This window comes from Canariomyces notabilis (genome assembly GCF_033297395.1).
Source record: "Canariomyces notabilis strain CBS 508.74 unplaced genomic scaffold N656scaffold_15, whole genome shotgun sequence".
Lineage (NCBI taxonomy): Eukaryota > Fungi > Ascomycota > Sordariomycetes > Sordariales > Chaetomiaceae > Canariomyces > Canariomyces notabilis.
In genome coordinates this window covers 559,499-579,325 of record NW_027041837.1, presented here as the reverse complement: position 1 = coordinate 579,325, position 19,827 = coordinate 559,499, and the positions used below count along the sequence as shown (strand labels likewise).

General features: G+C 57.2%; 5 protein-coding genes across 5 annotated transcripts; 2 read left to right on the top strand and 3 right to left on the bottom strand.

Annotated features, from left to right (window-relative positions):
• The first annotated feature begins 466 nt into the window (after window positions 1–466).
• Window positions 467–5,132, top strand: N656DRAFT_163190 (uncharacterized protein). Its single transcript, XM_064808711.1, has 4 exons — window positions 467–674; window positions 743–2,673; window positions 2,727–3,850; window positions 3,906–5,132. The coding sequence occupies exons 1-4, from the start codon at window positions 572–574 to the stop codon at window positions 5,038–5,040; spliced, it is 4,293 nt and encodes a 1,430-aa protein (XP_064669021.1). The 5' UTR covers window positions 467–571; the 3' UTR covers window positions 5,041–5,132.
• A 1,196-nt stretch (window positions 5,133–6,328) lies between these two features.
• On the bottom strand, window positions 6,329–7,623 carry N656DRAFT_846212 (uncharacterized protein; the record flags this gene model as incomplete). Its single annotated transcript, XM_064819226.1, has 1 exon — window positions 6,329–7,623. The coding sequence occupies one exon, from the start codon at window positions 7,621–7,623 to the stop codon at window positions 6,472–6,474; it is 1,152 nt and encodes a 383-aa protein (XP_064669020.1). The 3' UTR covers window positions 6,329–6,471.
• Window positions 7,624–7,859: 236 nt separating this feature from the next.
• Window positions 7,860–10,005, bottom strand: N656DRAFT_780740 (Dehydroquinate synthase-like protein). The gene is made up of 4 exons (XM_064815438.1): window positions 9,878–10,005; window positions 9,329–9,807; window positions 8,581–9,218; window positions 7,860–8,499 (listed from the first exon to the last, which is right to left on the bottom strand). The coding sequence occupies exons 1-4, from the start codon at window positions 9,905–9,907 to the stop codon at window positions 8,072–8,074; spliced, it is 1,575 nt and encodes a 524-aa protein (XP_064669019.1). The 5' UTR covers window positions 9,908–10,005; the 3' UTR covers window positions 7,860–8,071.
• A 458-nt stretch (window positions 10,006–10,463) lies between these two features.
• N656DRAFT_790510 (uncharacterized protein) lies at window positions 10,464–13,664 on the bottom strand (the record flags this gene model as incomplete). Its single annotated transcript, XM_064816896.1, has 1 exon — window positions 10,464–13,664. The coding sequence occupies one exon, from the start codon at window positions 13,662–13,664 to the stop codon at window positions 10,464–10,466; it is 3,201 nt and encodes a 1,066-aa protein (XP_064669018.1).
• Window positions 13,665–15,611: 1,947 nt separating this feature from the next.
• On the top strand, window positions 15,612–19,450 carry N656DRAFT_790509 (heavy metal translocatin; the record flags this gene model as incomplete). The annotated part of the gene is made up of 2 exons (XM_064816895.1): window positions 15,612–19,245; window positions 19,419–19,450. The coding sequence occupies 2 exons, from the start codon at window positions 15,612–15,614 to the stop codon at window positions 19,448–19,450; spliced, it is 3,666 nt and encodes a 1,221-aa protein (XP_064669017.1).
• Between the last annotated feature and the right edge of the window lie 377 nt (window positions 19,451–19,827).

Below are 19,827 nucleotides of genomic sequence, written 5' to 3'. Positions count from 1 at the left end.
GATGGTAGAATAATAACCTTGGGTCAGGTATGATTCAAAATTTGGAACGTCAACTGAGCCAACTCTAACTCCCGCTCCAAAAGTTGTAGAAGACACATCGTGATGGTTCAGAGCTTTCGTAGATTTAAGATGCAGTCTATCGAGGAGTCTTGGCGTGCATGGCAGGGATTGTTTGACCCGGACACGAGTGAGACCGCACGGGCCTTCAATTCAAGTTCCGGAGCACACTGTGCCAAACTGTCTTCCATCACAGGGGAAGGCAAGCCTCATCCAACTCCAGAAACCTGGAACCTAATCAAGCAACACTCCACACTGGACCTTGATTCGAACAGCTGCACAACGGCTTATTACTGTGTATAATATCCTGGCGATCTAGCTGCTCTATGCTCAACGAACACTCCGACATTCGACCGCCCGTTCAATCCAGAAATCAAAATTGTGAGCGGGGATATCCCCCCCCAAAACATGACCCGCCATTCCCACCGTCCGCGGCCGCTACCCGATCGTTCATGAACTGCGACCCCTGCCCTCCGCTTGACGGGAGCGCTTCCCCGCCGCCGCCGTCGCCGCCATGGCCATGAACGGCCGCGACATGTCCAGGGCCGAGAGGTTCGAGGACGAGAAGAGGAGGATCATTGACAGCTGCTTCAGCAAGCGCGATGACGACGGCTCGAGTCAGCATCATCCCTCCCGCGTTGCCGCTTTGCCTCGTCCGGATCCCCTTACTGACCCCTTGTCGCAGCCCTCGAAACATACATCACCCACATCAGAATCACCGAATACCAAACCTATCCGACCTCTCCGGCCCCTCCACAAGCCCGGACACCTCAGATCGAAAAGCCACGCGTCATCATCGTTGCTGTGCGCAAGTCGGGCCGTGTGCGTGTACACAAGTCCAAGGAAAACCCCAACGGCACCTTTTCGATTGGCAAGACATGGTTCCTCGATGACCTGACAGCAATCGAGTCCTTCACGAGCCCGACAGCCAACCCGAACCACCAGGCATGGGCCGGAGATGTGGGCTTCATTGTGACCCTCGGCAAGCCGTACTACTGGCAAGCCCAGACCGACAAGGAGAAAAAGTTCTTCATTGCCAGTTTGATCAAGATCTACTCCAAGTATACCGGCGGCCGAACTCCCACCCTAACCGGCTTTGACCAGCGCGAGCTTGAGCAAGTGCTGGGCGGAGCACAGGCACCGCGGAGGCTTGAGCGACCGCCTCCCCGACCGGCTCCCCTCGACACTGCTCCCAGCAGTACAAATGCGTCGATCGTATCCGCCGCATCTGCGTACAATGGCTCCTACAACGCCCCACCCGCCACGGCGCCTCCTTTCCCGGAAAGGATGCCATCGCGCAGCCCGCTCGTGCCCAACGGAACGTCCTCGCCCGCACGCAGTATCGATTCTGGACGGCCTTCACAGGAGCAATCCTCGCTACGACGACTGGCGCTAAATAACAAGAGCCAAGACTCGGTAGCTGCCTCGTCCATTGCAAGGAGCGAGATGGCAAGGAGCGATGATGCAAACAGCCTCCGTCCAAGGTCGAGGAATGGACCCGGCGCGAGTCCAAGCTATATTACGCCGGAACTTACCCCACATCCTGTCGAGGACAAACCTCCCGAACGACGACGCCCCCCTATGGATCCCCTGCGACCAGCGCAGGTCGACAGAGACTTGATACCCGCGCCGCTGATGAGCCCGGCCATGCGCCGAGAGCCCGTGGTACCGCCACGGAGCGTAGAGAGGGTGTCGTCCCGTAAGAACTCTGTTAACCGGCGAAATGATTCGGAACCTCGGAGCGACAGCGTCTCAACGCCAAACGATTCTAGCAGGCCAAACACGGCAGCCAGTGCGAGTATAGTCAGCCCTATAGTCGAGACCCCTACGTCCATCGCGTCAACAGTTTTGCCTCCTTCGGTTGAGGAAAGCCCATCAGAACCTTCGGCTGAGCCGGAGGAGACGCGGCCCGGGCTCGGCCCTATGATCAAGTCCAAGAAGTCAAAAGGCGAAATCGCAGGCGCATTTTGGAAAGCTGCAGCGGCGGCGAGCGCGTTCAAGCCGAGGCCTGGCGGCGCAGCGGAACGTTTACGCCAGAACCAAAACAAAGTCGATGACGGGCCCGATGGTATTACCGCCGTCGTTCCGGCTCCCGCGAAACCTGCGCCAGTTCAGAAGCCACCCGAGCCTTCTCCCGTCGTGGAACCCCCACCTAAAACAGCTGACCGAAGCCCAGCATCGGCGATTCCGGAGGTAAAGATCACAGAGTCCGATTCTGCCGATAAACCAAGCGGTGGACAAGCAGTTGCGAGAGCAAAAAAGGCGGAAGAGCCCATTCCTGAAGAGCCTCGGCGGCCAATAGTGACCGGAAACGATGTAAAATATCTGACGACGCTCGGCCTAGACCCCTCCATCCTCGACGGCCGGACGACCGAGTTCGCCAAGTGGCTGGACTACTTCGGCTGGGTCCCGGGTGAAAAGATGCGGGCCAAGACCTTTGATGAGATGCGGGCCGACATCGACCGGGAACTCACCAAGGCCCAAGCCGGCGGCTGGCTCGCCCGGTTCCAGGAGGAAGATGAGAGGGTAGAAGCCATCAAAAAGGGAATCGATCTTGCCATCAATGAATGTGAGGAGCTCGACAACCTGCTTACCCTATATAGCGTTGAGTTATCCGTAAGTCTAGGCCTTCTCTCCAACTTTTTGGCCGTGCGCTCACCCGATTCCAGACCTTGTCAGATGATATCGCGTACATCGAAGCCCAAGGCCAGGGTCTGCAGGTTCAAGCGGCAAATCAAAAGCTTCTGAAGAAGGAACTCGAATCCCTGCTGGAGACTTGCGCCATCAGTGAATCCGACCTAGAAGCTTTGAAAAGGGCGCCTCTCGAAGACCCGTCAGGCGTAGAGGATATCGAGGCCGCTCTCGTCACGCTGTTCAAGGCCATGGTCAAGATTGACCCGACGCTGGGCACCAGCGAGGCGCGCAAGAGCGAAGACGGGGCCGGTGAACAGACCCTTGGCCTCGACAGCGACTACGGCAAGATGCGCATCGTCCGAGAAAAGAAGGAGATGTACATGGCTGAGAGCTCACTCTTTATGCGCAGGCTCGTAATTTTCATGGAACGGCAGTTCTCGGAAGCATTCCGCGAGACCAAAAATGCGCTCGACGGAGCCCTCTCCAAGAAGGCCGATGCCCGCAATCACGATGTGGGGCGGGACCTGTTATGGATGTACAGTCCCTTTATACTCTATGCGCGGGATGTCGACGTCGGCAATTGGAACCGGATCTTGCAGATCTACCAGGACAAGAGCCATCCCATCTACAAGGCCGAGTTTAGGGATGCCATGGAGGCGTGGAAGAAGAACGCGAGAAAGATGACGGGTGACGAGAGCGAGCTGCTGTTCACATCGCAGCAGGAAAAGAAGGAAGAAGGTCTCGCGACCACGGCACGGAAGCTCACCGTCAAGCGCAGCCAAACGCTGGCCAGAAGCCTCCGATCTCCATTGGGCGACGGAAGCCGGACGAACCTGGCGGACAAGACACCGGACGGCAGGTCACTGCCCTACGAGGTCTTTGCCGGCGTTTTGGATGACCTACTTCCGTTGGTGGAAATGGAGCAAAACTTCATTGTCGACTTTTTCCATGCAACGACGCTCGAGCAGTCGGACTTTCCGGATCTCGTCGCGAGCTCACGGCCTCGCGACCGTCGCGGGGGCGACCTGAAGCGGCACCGTTTGATGGAGCCAGACCGCGAGCTAGCACGCAAGGTCACCAAAGCGATGGAGACAATCTTTGTCTTTTTGGAGTCGAGTCTGCAGCAGCTCATGGACTGGACATTGGGCATGGATCCTTTGTAAGTTTGCCAGGAACCGTAACCATGTTGCACCGCTGTACTAACCCACCCTTAGACAAGGCGTCGGCATCCTGGCCACGCTGGAACGCAAGATGGCCGAGATGAGCCAGTCCAACCAGGACTTCCTCAACAACGTACTCCAAAAACTCCACGGCAACCTCGAGGCCAAGTTTAAGAAGTTTGTCGACGACCAGGTCCGTGCCATCGAGGAGACCAAGGTCAAGATCAAGAAGCGCAAGGGCGTCATCCACTTCATCCGCATATTCCCGCACTTTACGACCGCCGTCGAAAACATGCTCTCCAACGTGGACCCCACCCTCGGCGTCCGCCGCATGGTCGACCGCGAGTACGACCGCATCCTCAAGTCCATGTTCGACTCGCTCAAGGTCATTGCGCGCGAGAACCCGGCCATGGGCGCGGGGGGCGCGTCGACCGCCCTGGGCTCCGCCAACGCAGCCGACCCGGAGGACAAGGAAGCGCTCAACTTCCACATCCTCCTCATCGAGAACATGAACCACTTCCTCGAGGAGGTGGACAACCCGCGCGGCCTCGAGGTGCTGGACGATTGGAGGGAGGCCGCCCAGCGCGAGTTGCAGGAGCACATGGGCCTGTACCTCAACGCCGTCATGCGCCGCCCGCTGGGCAAGCTGCTCGAGCACCTCGAAAACGTCGAGGCCCAGCTAGCCAGCGGCAAACCCCCCGCCAGCGTCGCCGCGCAGCCGAGCAACTCCAAGACGGTGTTCAACAAAGTCCTGGGCGGCTACGATGCGCGCGAAGTCAGGAAGGGGATTGAGACGCTCCGGAAGAGGGTCGAGAAACACTTTGGTGGTGGGGGTAATGAAGATGTTACTACTACGAATACTGGTTCGGATTATTCCCTCGGAGTCGGGGGCGGCGGCGGTGCTGCATCGGGCCAGTCGTCGTCGTCGGCGTCGGTGCGGTACAGCACGGGCAGTGGTGGTGCTAGCGTTATGACAACTGCTGGTGGTGGTGGTGGTGGGGTGGGGAACGTCAACCTGGTCAACCGGGTGCTGCGCGAGTGTGAGCGGTTCTATGGCGATGTCGAGATGCGCATTGGCAGAGTCATTACGGATGTGTATAGTGGGGATGTCCTGTTTGAATGGCCGCGTGCTGAGGTCAGGGCTGCGTTTGCCAATGTTGGGCATGGTCACGGTCACGGTGGGAGGTAACGGGCCTAATGAGTACATACTTGGGGCAGGGGGTTGTTTTCAGAAAGAGCGTGGGGGTTTGAGTTCAAGTTTTGTGTGTCGTATAGCAGCCAGTGTTGGGATTGTTGGTTCAACCAACCGCTTGTGGTAGTATATATCATGTTTTCGCTTCTGTTCTGCTTACGTTTGGCTCTGTATGGTAGTTTTACGTTGTACGGTCATTGTGATGCATTTGAGCCGGAGCCGGCTTGATGTCTGGTGGTGGAGGGTGCGAGGTGCTGGATAGAAACTTTATACCTTGCTTGCATGTGTATGCCGAACGGGTTATGTTGGGGTGATTGTTCTGTTGCTTTAGATTTCGGGTACCATACATAGTCCATCTCACCAAGGTGAACACAGCCAAGGATCAGGGTTTGTGGCTAAAGGGGTAGCTTTGTCTAGGGGTATGTAAGTATTATCATTGACTAAGGTAGGGGATGAGCTTGTGACCATCCAGTTGTGCTGAGCTAAGGTAGTCATGATCCCCTTCTCTAAGAGCATCATCCTAGTGTCTCAGGGAGCCCTAAGGTTTCTCCGCCCATCTTTCCCACTGATGAATAGTGCCTAAGGTGTTAGGTTGCTTAGATACTGCCGACACTTCCAGTTTGGCTGAGCATGATCCTCAGGCAACCCTATGTCTAAAGCAGCTTCCCCTGACGCAACTCCCCCTGACGCACCTCCCTTGATACAGTACATCTCTCCGGCTTTACAGGCTGTGGAAAGGCCAAGTTCTAAAGCTACTATAGCTACCTAGTATGGATGTAAGGATGAGCCACTGAAACGGGGTGAAGAACTTTTACCAAAAAGAGAACCGTGACTGGGGTCACGGTATGATTATGGTATTGATGATAGGAATGAAGGGAGATGTCGTAGCTTCGTTTTCTGACCGTCCAATCTAATCCGTGCCTAAGACTGTAGGTGCCAGTGGTTGCCAACATGTACAGTACAATACCGTGTCAGTGTCCTTGCCCATGTCGCCAGCCAGTACAGTTTGCCCCTTGCCCCGTGTTGATCCATCCCGACAGGGCATACGACGGTGGCCTCCAGACTCCCCTCTCGCTCAGAGCACAGATCGCGCTGGAATCATACCATTCACCTACCCTCCGCCACTACCACTCCTCATTCTCATTCTCATTCTCATTGTCACTGTCACTTCCCGACTCCGAGCCTGCCCCCCCACCGGCACCACCCCCATCCCAAAAATCCAAATCCGAGTCATCCCAATCCGGCTCCGAATCCGTGTTCAACCCCATAAACACATCCCACTCCCAGTCCTCAAGCCGACTCAGGAGCTGCTCAATCCTCGGCCAAGACCTCGTCGAACGCGGGGGATTGCAAGCCAAGAATTTCGCTGTCTGCCGTCGATGATAATGATCCAGAGTCGGAGTCAGAGTCAGAGTCGGCGTCCCCATCCTATGAGGAGGCGTCGTCGCCGTGGTCATGGTCAGACTCGGTGGTGACGTAGTCGGCTTCGGGCATGTCGAACCAGGCGCGGAGGTCGGCTTCGGCTTCGGGGGTCATTGTCATCATCATCATGGGGCCTGTAGGGCGGTGGTTGTTGATGGTTGGTGCATTGTTGTAGGCGGAGTTGTAGTAGAAGGGCGGGACTGGCACGGACGGGTAGGAGGCTGGAACATGGTAGAATTGTTGGCCGTAGTCCGAATTGGGATTGTAGTCCTCGGCTTGGCTGCGCTCTGTCTCGTCTGAGCTGGCGTCTGGGGTTGGGATTTCGAACCAGGCTCGAAGCTCACGGGCCGCGTCGGCTGACATAGTGGGGGTGGTTGCTCCAGAGTTGTTGTCATGGGAGTTCAAGTTGAAGTACATGCCGGGCAACATGAAGGAACGGTAGAAGTCTGAGGCATCATACTGCTGGCTGGGTTCAAAATCGGAATATGGTGCATGATTTGAGTCAGGGGTGAACTCTGAAGCATCGTGGAATTGGCCCGGGCTGGGATCAAAATCGGGATCATAGTCGTCCGAATCCTCTTCCTGTCCCGGCCCTTCGTCTTCGTCGTCCGCCTGATACTCGTGGTCCGACTCGTCGTGATAGCAGTTTCCACCGTAACCGTCCTCGTCACTGCTGTTGCTGCTGTAGTACTCCTCTGGAAACTCAATTTCGCTGCCGTAGTGGCCCCCCTCGGGCCATATGTAATCGTTGCCGTAGTACGACTCCTGAAAGTTGCACTCGACATTGTTCCCATGGTCGAAGTCGAGAATGCCGTTTGTATTTCCATGGTCCTGATACTGGATGGCTGGCTGGGTAAAGCTTGGGAGCTGATTAAATCCGTATCCGTATCCGGTGCTGGCTGCGATGAGCTCAGGGGCTGGGTATGCCGGTCCATGGCCTGGCGGCCAAAAAGGATTATGCATGTTGGTGTCGCCGTCGTGAGCGAATCTGTCTTCTTTGCTGCCCTTATTCGATGCCGCCGTAGACAGGTCAAGCTTATTTGTACCTGAGATGAGTTGATGGATTGTATCTGAGGACGGACGGGCCACGCTGCTGGACTCAGGGTGAGTTTCCACGCGGGAAGGAGGTTCCAGAGGAATAAAGCACCGAGAAGTCATTGTGATTGTGATTGTATGACAAGAGAGTGGTGATCACTGTTGGGCTGTCTTAGATCTGTAAAGAGCCGCAAGGCACCTCGCTCGAGAGACACGGGTGATACACGGAGAGGGTGCTTCCGTCAAAGAAGCAAAGAAGCTCAGCAATATATATTATCACTGGGCAGAACACAATGGGCCGCATGATCCCAACAGGAGTGCCGCCAACACAATGGCCAGATAACACATTGAAGAGATGAATGGGATCAATAGTATGTATTCTTATTTACACGTTCAGATCAAGGGTGTACTGTTGTCTACATACAGTGCCCCTATTGTATGTCCGTCGACGGCCTTGGTCCACATATATTGCCCACCATTGACCATAGCTCACATGAATAACTCACAATACTTCAAGCTCGGCATGCACTGTGACCTTCACCACCCATTCCCCTCTCCAAGCCCAGCCCGGTCAATGCTCCAACGCATCCTCAAACAGCCTCCGCAGCTGATCCCTCTCTTGCTCAAGCTCCTTAGCCAGTCCCGGGGCCAGCATCAGCACGCGGGCCTGCGGTATTGTGCCGTCGACCAGCTCCTCAATGTGCTCGCGGCCGAAACCCAGCGCCTTCAGCCCCGCCGGCTGGTCGCCCAAGTCAGCCAGGAACTTGGTGAGCGCGTCGGCAAGGACCTCGCCCGCGCTTTCCCGCTTGACATTGCTGACATCAACGCCAAACGCCTCGGCCGCGGCAAGGTGGCGGTCCGGATTCGAGGCCGCCGTAAAGCGGAAGACGGCCGGCGCCGACACGGCCACCGACACGCCGTGCGGGATGATGGGCGAGTCGACCTCGTACCCGGCATGCTTGTAGCCTGGGTTCTGGCCGGAGATGGGGTATGACATGCCTAGACGGTGTTCATTCATTAGCCCCTTGTTTGTTTGTTTGTTTGCTGACCTTTGTCTTGATCAGCAGAAGGATTACATACCATGGCAAAGATGAACCCCAGCATTTCCAAACCCGACCCCCGCCAGCGTAGACGCAAGCAACATCTCACTCTGCGCCTCCAGATCCTCCGGATCCCTGACCGACCGCGGCAGGTACTTGACCGTCGACCTGAGCGCGTTCAGCGAGAAGATATCACTAATCGGGTTCGCGCCCTGGTACGCGGGGCGAAGAATCGGGTTACTCGGCCTCGGCACGCGTTCATTAAACGGAATAGCAGTCCACGATTCGAGCGAATGGCAGAGCACATCCAAACCCGAACTGGCCTTGACGGCGGCGGGCATGGTGCGTGTGTTGAGCGGGTCGCAGATGCCCAGCGTGGGCTTGAGGTTGCGGTGGGCGATGCCCGTCTTGGCTCGGCGGCTGGCCAAGTCAAAGATGGCCGTGCCCGTCGTCTCGCTGCCTGTTCCGGCCGTCGTGGGCACCGCGATGAGCGGCCGCAGTTTCTTGTCGATCGGCCGTCCCTTGCCCAGCGGTGCGTTGACGAAATCCATGAAGTCGGCCTCGGGATAGCACGAGTAGAGATTCATCAGCTTGGCCGTGTCCATGACGGACCCGCCGCCCACGGCGACGAATACATCCGGCTGGTAAGGTGTCACCCATTCGATGGCCTCTTTGATGCTGTTGGCTTCCGGTCAGCATGTCCCCTTTTATGTGGTTTACCCCCACCAACTCCACAGCCACTTTCAATCCGACCAACACAAACTAACAAAACAAAACGCAAAACCTACAAATAATCCTTCGGCTCAATCCTCACCCCCGAAAAAACCCTATACTCCAACCCCTCCGCCTCCAACGCGTCTCTCACCTGCCGCATAGCCTCCAACTTCTCCACGGTGGCGTCCGTAACGACACACACGCGGCGCGCGCCCATATTGGTCAGGTCCATGCCAATCTCGCGCGTCACGCCGGGGCCGAACCGGATCGACGAGGCCGCCATCTCAAAGGCGTACTCCTTTTGCTGCGCTGGGTCCCGCGGCGTGGCATATCCCCTCCTTGATGATGACGATGATGATAATGATGATGATGGGTGGTGGCGGTTGGCATAGCGGGAGACAATGCTTTGAGAAGAGGGGGGGGATGATAAGGAGGGATGGTTATGTTGGACTTGGTGGTGGTGATGGTGATGGGAGGGGTTGCCGTGGCAGGGACAGGATGGGGGGTGCGAGAATTGGATTGTTCGCAGGAGGGAGGTGGCTTTTGCTGCCCGCTGTTATGGCCATGAGGAGACACGTTATTAGAGGATTGCTGGAGAACAAGGGGACGGGACGGGAACTTACGCTGGGCACGACGCGGATTGCGGCCGACATGTTAGCGGGGGAAATGAGATCGAGGTGAATACGTGAGGAGGTTGAAGAAGGTGTAGGGCAACTTGGGCGAGTGACACCCCTTTGAACAATCCCAGCTATGGATTATTTGAGGAACAATGAGGCAGGCAAGCTCAGACAGAATGCTTCCCTTTCGCCCCTCAATCTAGCACCGAGATTCAGCTCCGGCCCAGGTATAATACATACCTCGGGCCCTGAGCTACCCCACCCCCCGGCACAGCATCGGTTCTTGAGCCCCTGTAACCCCGCGTCCGAGATGCTTGGCATGGCCACCGCACATCTTCCCCAGACTCTCGGCATTGGGGGAACTGCTGCTGTGTGACAAGTCGGTGCGGAGCAACCAACCCCCGCATAGCATCGAAACAAAGCGCACATCAGATCCAAATTCAGACATTACTTGCGCGCATACACAATCGCTTCAAGCAACGACAATGGGAATCATAACAATATTCTGTTCAAAGTTCAAACTCGCAGAAACAAGCACCTCCTAACCAATCATCCATCTACAAGACTCGCTCGCTCGAGGAACCCCAATCAATCAATACACCTCCAGCACATACCTCCCACCCTCCTTCAACCGCTCAATCTCCTTCCTCGGATCCACCTTACGCCCACTCTCCTTTGCCTCGACAGCAATCGCCTCCTCCAGCACAGCCGTAACATCAGGCACGGGCCATGTGGGACCGCACAGGTAGAACGACCCCTCATCACGGATATACGCCTTGACAATATCCTTCATGGTCTGGCGCATGCGGTCCTGGATGTAAATCTTCTTTGGCTGGTCACGCGAAAACGCCGCGCCCAGCAGCGTGATGACCCCGGCATCCAGGTACGCCTCCCACTCCTCTCCGTACAGGTACTCCTCGCGCTGGTGGCGGCTGCCCAGGTACAGGAGGATGGCGCCAATCTCCTTGCCCTGCGCCTTCTGCATGGCGCGGTACTGCACAAACGCCCGGAAGGGGGCGAGCCCGGTTCCCAACCCAGCCATGATGAGCGGCGCCGTGTCCCGCGCGGGGAGCTTCATGACCGACGGCTTGACCGAGGCCGTGACGGGCGTGCCCGGTTTCAGCTGCGACAGGTAGCGCGTCGCCTGCCCGTAGCGGGTGCGGCCCTGCGGGTCGACCCAGTCGACCACGACGATCATGAGGGCCACCGAGGTCGGGGTGACGGCCTGCGCCGACGCGATGCTGTACTCGCGGCGCTTGAGGGGCGCCACGATGCGCACCAGGTCCGGGAAGGACGGGTGCGCAGAGCGGAACCGTTGCAGCACGTCGACGTACGTGACCGTGTCGACCTCGGAGAGCTGCTTGAACTCGTCGGCGCCCTCCTTGCCGCCGAGGAACTCGAGCTTCTTCTTCTCGGCCTCGTCCGTCGCGAACTCGGCGAGCGCCTCGTAGAAGCGCTTCGGCGGCTTGCCCAGAATGTCGACGTTTTGCACGAGCGACTGGTACACGGTGCGCGTTTCGAAAACGCTGGCATCCTCACGCGACGGCACCTGCACGAGGTCGTTGGCGTCGAGGCCGTAAAAGTCGATGAAATCGAGCACCTGCTGCGGGTCGTTGTCGGCGTGGATGCCCAGCGCCTCGCCAATGTTGTACGTAAGACCCGAGTCGCCGAGATCGAACTCGATGTGGAAGATGTTGCGGTCGTAGGCGAGCGGCGTTAGACGGCGGTTCTCCTTGACGTGGATCGTAAACGTCTTGACGCTAAGGTCGGGACGCAGCGAGCTTTGAGTGCCGTATGCCTCCTTGAAGACTAGGCCCTTGGCAGCTTCTTGCCAGCTATCCAGCTTGAGTGCCGGCTCCGGCTCATCTTTCTGGAATGGGACAAAGCTGGTGGGCTTCAGCGCGTGGACAGGAAGGACTTCCGTTGTTTCCTCGCCCCAGCTGGCGGGAACCTCAACCTTGTGGAGAGCTTGATTGAGAGCGTCGGTGTACTCTGACAGCGCCACCTGATCCTGGGCAATCTCGCCAAACTTGGCGAGCTGCGGTTGGGTGATCTCAGGTCGCGCGACCTGTAAGAATGCAAGTTGGGCAACAAGCTTGGCTTCTTTCTCCAGAGCGGGCGAGAAGGAAGAATCGAGGACGAAGAGTCCCACTCTCTTGTCTTGGATTTCCTTCCTTGCCGGTGCAGGAATCCGCTTCTCAATGTCTTCCGGCTTGAAGTTGGGCAGCCGAACAATCAGCTTGCCGCCAGACTTGACATCTTTCACAATGGCAACATCCTTGAGCAGCTTCTCCTCGCCAACGTATATGACGTCGGCCTCCTCAACAGCGAAGGGAGCCTCGATGGGCTTCTCGGAACTCCTGATATCAGTGCGGACAACACCGCCTTGGATCAGATTGTCGTATGTCTCATGGACGTAGACATTGCTTGGGGATTCGCGAGCAAGCAGTTTACCGAGGGCCGAAGGTGAGTCAACTGCTGCCGAGTTGTCGATGTCCCAGAACGTGTACTGCTGGGCCTTCTCCAGAGACCGCAGAATCAGGCTGACCTCACTCTGGCCGTCTTTGCTGGTGAGTTTATGGATGATCGAGGCGATGGAGCTGGGCGTGTGGAGAGTCGACGCGGCATATTTGACATCAACGACAGCCGGCTCCTGGGACCACTGATCGGCAAACGAGACGGCAGTGAGAACGTCCGAAAACAGCACAGACTGCACCGATGCATCATCCACGGCCATAGCGTCGCGGACCTGACCCAGGACGGCGATCCGGCGTACCGACTCGGGGAGGCATTCAAGGAAGGCCTCTTCCACAAAGGGTCGGTAAATGCGGACATTGACGGCACCAACCTTCTTGCCCTCAGCCGCCAGCGTGTTCACGACCTGCTTGGCAAGCTGCGACTCGATGCTGCCAAACACGACGAGAACGAGCTCGGGCGCCTGATGGCCGTGGTACTCGAAAGGGGCATAGGCGGTGCCAAGCTCGTCGTTAAACAGGCGCAGAAGCTCGACAACCTTTCCGGCCGTGTCCAGCCTCTTGTTCAAGGTGGCAACCTGGGCGGAGATGCGCTTGTACACCGCGGCGATGCTGGTCTCGCTCAGAGCATCCACAACTCGCAGCGTCTCTCTCGCAACGCGGAGTCCGTCATACACGTGAACCGTAGGCAGCAAGGCAGCCAAAAGGGTCGCAAGGAGCGACATGTGCTGGGCCTCGTAGGCAGAGGCGCTCGAGACAAGACCCAAACCGAGATCCTCGGCGATCTGAAGGGCGCTCTCATACTCAGGGATGAGGCCGTCTTGAGCTGAGTAATCGGCAGCGGCAACGTGGGCGACGAATGGGCTGGCCACGCCATAGAGGAGTGAGAGCTGATCCAAAGCTGACCGCAGGTGGCGGAGGCTCAGCGAGGGAGCCAAGAGGGACTGGGGAATGTGTCGCTTGCTGAGATCAAAGTCCTTGGAGAAGATGTAGCCTAGGGCAAGCGTTCCTGCGCCGGCGCGTGTTTGAAGCGGCACGACGGTCGTTTTCTCGCCGTGTGCGTTCTTCTCGCCGGCGCGCGACCAGTCTTTCACGGCCACATCGAGGTTGAACGTCTCAGGGGAGAAGGAGAAGATCTTGTCCGAGAGCTTGTAGGCCGTCTGTTGCACGAGGAGCTGAGTGGTGACATAGGTCGGGCCAAAGATGGAACCGAGCGGGACAGTCTGCCCGGATGTCTTCTCGCCAACGACGGTGGGAGGAGCGTCGAAGTCAGGGGTCGGCGCAATGCCACCCGTGGTCTCTTCGTGCTTCAATTGCATGGTTCTGGGTTCGATTCCTGGGCTGGGCGACTTGCCACAGTCTACAATGGCAGAGACGAAACGGGTCTTGAAGGCGTCTTCAAGAGCCAATACTCGGCCGCTCGCCAAGTATCGAGGCAATAGAGAGCAAATGGGCCCAGGGACTGCCTCGAACCGCTTGCGCACTGAGAAAACTGAGAGAAACAACGAAGCCAGCGAGAAAAGGCTTCAATGGTCTGGACGACGGGAAAGTCGAAGTGAAGGCATGGGGAAAAGGGAAGACAGAAAATAAAAGAGAAAATCACCAAGATGGAAAATCTACATGGCCACCTACCTTACATTATCCCTCGAACCGAGGCCGGAGTCGCTTACCCATAATAATAAGTGCCGCACCCTGAGCTAGGAAAACTATGACCCAGGATGTGGTTTTGCAGTGGTTTGCAGCCTCTGAAGGCGTCTCGATTCGGAGCTCGCGTTGATGGCAGGCGATTGCGTGATTTGCGCTAGCCGGATCGGGACTTAGTGTGGGGGACCAAGGTCCTTCCATCTTATGTCAGCAGTTCACACCTTTAGTTATCACGTGCAGACTCCTCTTCTTTGCCTTCCATTTCAAAACTCTCTCCAAGGAACCAAAATTATTAGGGCCGACGCTGGGAACCGTTCATCGCAGCCTCGACCCAGAGGACCTTCCCACTCAGGCAAGGCTGAACGGCGTGCACTTTGGGCAGGGCTGACTGCACCTTGCAATCGGCGCACTAGTCCCGCTAACACAGCCTGAACTTTGTGCCTCGATCTAAACCGACAGTCTGGGAATGAGTCAACGGTCTGCCGCGATTGCGTGGTTACCTAATTATGCATGTCGAAGCTTCTCTGTTCTTCCTTTCCTGGCGCAGAGGGAACAAAGCCGGCAATGCGCCGGTCATCCGGATCCGGATCCGGTGCGCTCCACAGCCCGGGTTCGGAGACGGAGGGGAGCGGCGAAGCCATTGGTAAGCCGATCCGCGAGGTCGGGGATGCCGTAATCGTTCCGGAAGGGTCTGCGGCATTTGTGCGGCTTGACCCGTGTGAATCCAAGTGGCAACCCTGCTTTTGCAGGGCTTGGCGCCAACGCTCCTGGATTCTGCAGTGACGACATACCGTTCCTTCCTTCAATTTCTTCGTCTTTAGGCCAGATTTCATCAAATTTTTACCGTTGCTCATCAAGGAGAATTCTTGTTTTTAGGACACATGGACAAAGAAGCCGTTTTGGGGCCGTTAGCGGCAATTGCCACCGTGCCAAAGCGTCCAAGACCTGTAATGTATTCTGTCGGTGTGATGGATCAACGTTCAACCCTTGCGCATTCATCGTTGCTGGCACCTGCACTGTTGAGTTGGGAAAGGGCCCAGGCCAGGCTCCATTCGTGATGCTAACTTTGCACTTGCCCCAGCACTGCTCCGTCCCCAGATGCGCGACTTGTGCGTGAAAGGGCTGAATAAATTCATGAGCTTCTATTCTAGTCCACCTCAACTACGAATACTGGAATCCTCTTAGACTACAAAACCACCACGGGCTCTCCCATGAACCGGTGCTTCACTCCGTCACCTTCCGACGATGCACACCTCCGACGCACCTCGGTTGAAGCCCTATCCAGTTATCCACTAGCACGATATTCGTTGTGGGTGACACACAACTGTCCAAGAAGCAAGCCATCGGAGACGCTGCCCGTTACCCACCCCTCTAGCAGACGGTCATCGGTGCCCAGTCTCGGCGCCTCTCGGCTATATCGCCAACGCTGGTCCGCACTTCCTTTCTGGGACAGTCATTTAATCTAAACGAGCTGCACTGCGGCCGTGGCAGTCGACAATAGCCCAGCTCGCGTCCTCTCGCATCCTCGCCGCTGTCCAAGTTGGGCAGAAAAGTCTGCCGGAACCAAAAGCAGCACTCCCAGGTGCCGCGCTACCCGGTTCTCGCGGGCCACATTGCCCCCCATGGCGCCCTTCCACCCCGTGTCAGCGCCGGCCGCGGCAACTGACACAGTCACAACTTCGTTCCTCATCGGCAATCTCCACTGTCCCACCTGTGTCTCTTCTATAAAGACCGCCCTGCAAGAGTCCTGCGGTGAGCAGGTCAAGTGGGTCTCGCCAAACATCGTCACGTCCGTAGTGACGGTCGAGCACACACCGGCCGCATCGTTCCAGCGGATGCGAGAGGCACTCGAGGAGAGCGGCTTCGAAGTATGCGCTGCCACAACCTCTTCCGGACACGTATCTGACCTCGACATGGCCATGACCGACAGCCTGCCCAACGGGGAGGGCAGCAGCCGCCCCAGAAGTTCCAGGAATGGCTCGGTGGCTACAGCTCTCAGTCAATGGATTCTTTCCTCAGGGCCTAGGGCGTCTCACCATCAGAGGACCAACGCTCACCTCCTAAACTGTGGACAATGCCGCAGCAGTGTTGGAAAGACCGGCACAGCGCCAGATGAGAAGCAGATACTGGAGACCACGTCGCGGTACTCGGATTTGGCCTTGAGCAGTAGCGGCAGTTCGGGCCCTCAAGCACTGACGCCGTCCAAACCCTTTGTTGTGGTTGAGAGCGACCAGGATTCATCAGGACCGCTCTGGAGAGCCACAGTTGCAGTCGGGGGCATGACGTGCGCCTCGTGCGTCAACATGATTACCGAGAACCTGAGCAAACGGGAGTGGGTGTCAAATGTCACGGTCAACCTGCTCAACAACAGTGCGACTGTGGACCTAATCGAGAAAGAAAAGGCGGACGAGCTAATCCAGGCTATCGAGGACCTCGGCTACGAGGCAACGCTGGACGCCGTTACCGAAATCAAGCAAAACAAGGCCAAGGGCGTTGTTAAGCCAGATACCTGGAGGGCTACGCTTGCTGTTGGGGGAATGACGTGCGCCGCATGCGCCAATACAATCACCAAGGAGTTGAAGAAGAAGGATTGGATCCGGGATGTCATTGTCAATGTGCTTTCCAACAGCGCGACTGTCGAATTCCAAGGCCGAGCCAATGCTGACAAGGTGGTTGAGGCGATTGAGGACCTTGGGTACGATGCAGCACTCGATGCCGTCGTCAGCCTTGATCAGGAGGTTGCCGAAAATCACGAGAGGACGGTAGAAATCAGGATTGGCGGCATCTACTGCGAGCACTGCCCTACCCGGGTAACCAACAGCCTCGCAGGGTTTAGGCGACAGTTGTCCGTCATCAACCAACCGACCCTCCAGCGTCCGATCATGAAGATCTCCTATGTCGCGGACGCACCAGCATTCACCATCCGGCAAATTCTAGCCGCCATCGAGGCCAGTGATCCACAATTCACTGCGTCAATATACCATCCGCCAAGCCTAGAAGAGCGGTCTAGGCTCATTCAACGAAAACACCAGCTACAAATCCTTTACCGCGTTGTCTTTACCGGGCTCGTGTGCATTCCGTCGTTCATTATCGGCATCCTGTACATGAGCCTGCTCCCTGACAGCGAATCGAAGCACTTCATGATGCACCCGTGGACCTCTGGAATTAGCAGGGCCCAGATTGCCCTTTTCATCATGGCCACCCCTGTGTACTTTTTTGCCGCTGACCTCTTTCACCGGCGAGCCTTCAAGGAGATCATGACCCTATGGCGGCGAGGGAGCAGGGTGCCTCTGCTGCAGCGCTTCTACCGATTTGGCAGCATGAACACGCTCATGTCGCTGGGCACCACCATCGCCTACATCTCGTCGGTTTCGCAAATGATTGCGGCAGCGGTACACCGGCCGGCCGAGACCAACGACTCCAACTTCTACTTTGACTCGGTGGTGTTTCTCACCTTTTTCCTGCTTCTCGGCAGGCTGATCGAGAGCTACAGCAAATCTAGAACCGGCGACGCTGTAGAGATGCTGGGAAAGCTCCGCCCAACGACGGCCACCCTGGTCGAGGGTTACGGAACGGAGAAAGCAGAGGATGTCGTTGTCAAGGCGGACCTGCTCGATTTCGGCGACGTTGTCCGTGTCACTCATGGCGCCTCGCCGCCCGCAGATGGCATTGTCGTGTCTGGCGAGAGCAACTTTGACGAGTCCAGCCTCACCGGCGAGTCTAGACCGGTGAAAAAGACCCCTGGCGATGAGGTTTTCTCCGGAACAGTCAACAACGGCGGTTCGCTGCTGGTGCGGATCACTGGCGCGCCGGGTCAATCGCTTCTGGACCAGATTGTCAAGGTCGTCCGCGAGGGCCAAACGAAGCGAGCCCCAATCGAGCAGATCGCCGATTTGCTGACTTCATACTTTGTCCCTGTTGTCACCCTCATTGCTATCCTCACATGGATCGTGTGGCTTTCCCTGGGCGCCAGTGGCCGGATTCCGGGACATTTTTTGGACGTTACGTCTGGCGGCTGGGTCGCCTTTTCCCTGCAGTTTGCCATCTCCGTCTTTGTCGTCGCATGCCCCTGCGGTCTCGCACTTGCGGCGCCGACCGCCATTTTTGTGGGTGGGGGTATCGCCGCGAAGCATGGCATTCTTGCCAAGGGAGGTGGTGAAGCTTTCGAAAAGGCCAGCCGCGTCGACTGTGTCGTCTTTGACAAGACCGGCACGCTGACTATGGGCGGAGAGCCAAGCATAACCGACTCGGAGCTGTATGCTGACGATGAGGCCCAGAGAGACTCGATCCTGGCGGCACTCAAAGCAGTCGAGGAGAACAGCAGCCACCCGATCGCGAAGGCCATTGTCTCCTTCTGCGCCGCGAAGACGACATCCAAAGTGACCATCGACAGCTTACAAGAAGTTCCTGGGAAAGGAATGAAAGCGACCTACCGCAAGGCCGGCAGCGAAGCGGCCTCCGAGATTGCCGTTGGCAACGAGGCGCTCATGGAAGACCTCTCAGTACTTATCCCCTCGTCTACAGCGCAAGTTCTCCAACAATGGAAGAGTGAATCCAAATCCATCGCCCTTGCCGCAACCGCCGCCTCTCCCTCCGGGACCTGGACACTCGCCGCCGCTCTCTCCATCTCGGACCCCATCCGGCCCGAAGCACCGCCCATCATCCGTGCGCTTCAACAATCGGGCATCCGCGTGTGGATGCTGTCAGGCGACAACCCGACCACAGCGTCAGCCGTCGCGCTGCAGCTGGGCATCCCGCAAGATCAGGTCATGGCGGGGGTCTTGCCGACGGGGAAAGCCGACCGGATCAAGTACCTGCAGTCGACCCTCAAAGCAAACGCACCAGCACACCCCAACACCACCAACAGCGAGGAATCAACCGCCCGTCGCGCGACGGTGGCGATGGTCGGGGACGGGATCAACGACTCGCCAGCACTAGCAACAGCCGACGTCGGGGTGGCGGTGGGGTCGGGCGCCGACGTGGCCATCAGCAGCGCCGACTTTGTGCTGCTCAACAGCGACCTGCGCAGCGTTCTGACCCTGCTGGACCTGTCGCGCGTCGTGTTCCGCCGCATCAAGTTCAATTTCGGCTGGGCCGTCGTCTACAACTGCCTTGCCCTTCCCGTTGCCGCGGGCGTGTTTTACCCCATTGTTGTTGGGGACGGCGAGCACGTCCGTCTGGATCCTGTCTGGGCTAGTCTGGCTATGGCGTTGAGCAGTATTAGTGTGGTGGTGAGCTCGTTGATGCTTAGGTGGGGTGGGTGGGTTGGGTTTCGGGAGCGGAGGCTGTGATCAGGAGCTCCTGTGACTGAACCTTGGCCGCGGGGGGAGGGGAGACCTGGTGTGGCTGTGGATTGGAATGGCAGGAGAGAATGGCTTATAGGGGTGTGAGTTGGTGTTCCTGGGGCTCTGTGGTTATTGGGAGTATAGATTATACCCGCGATATGGCAGTTCATTTTTGAATGGGTTGTAGGTAGGCATGGTTTGGTCTTTGGGAGTCTGGGTTGGGTAGTCAGGGGTGTCCTACATGACGAGATTCTTAATGAGAGGATGCGAATAAGTTCAAGGCATACTGGGAGTGGTAGTGATATCAACAACCCGGATATACATCGTCTAATTTTACCTCTGTTACATACCAAGCTCATAGCTCTTTGATGTGAGCCTGATTATAGGGCATGTCTCTCTATGTCGAGGGGCAAGGCAATCGTCGCCGCGGTCAACGTCGTGCTCTTACTTAGTCCAGGCTCCAGCGTGGTACGCCAGGAATGTACCAAAGAATTACATAAAATACATGTAACGTAAAATACAGGGCGGTCCTGATTGTAATTACAGCCGATAT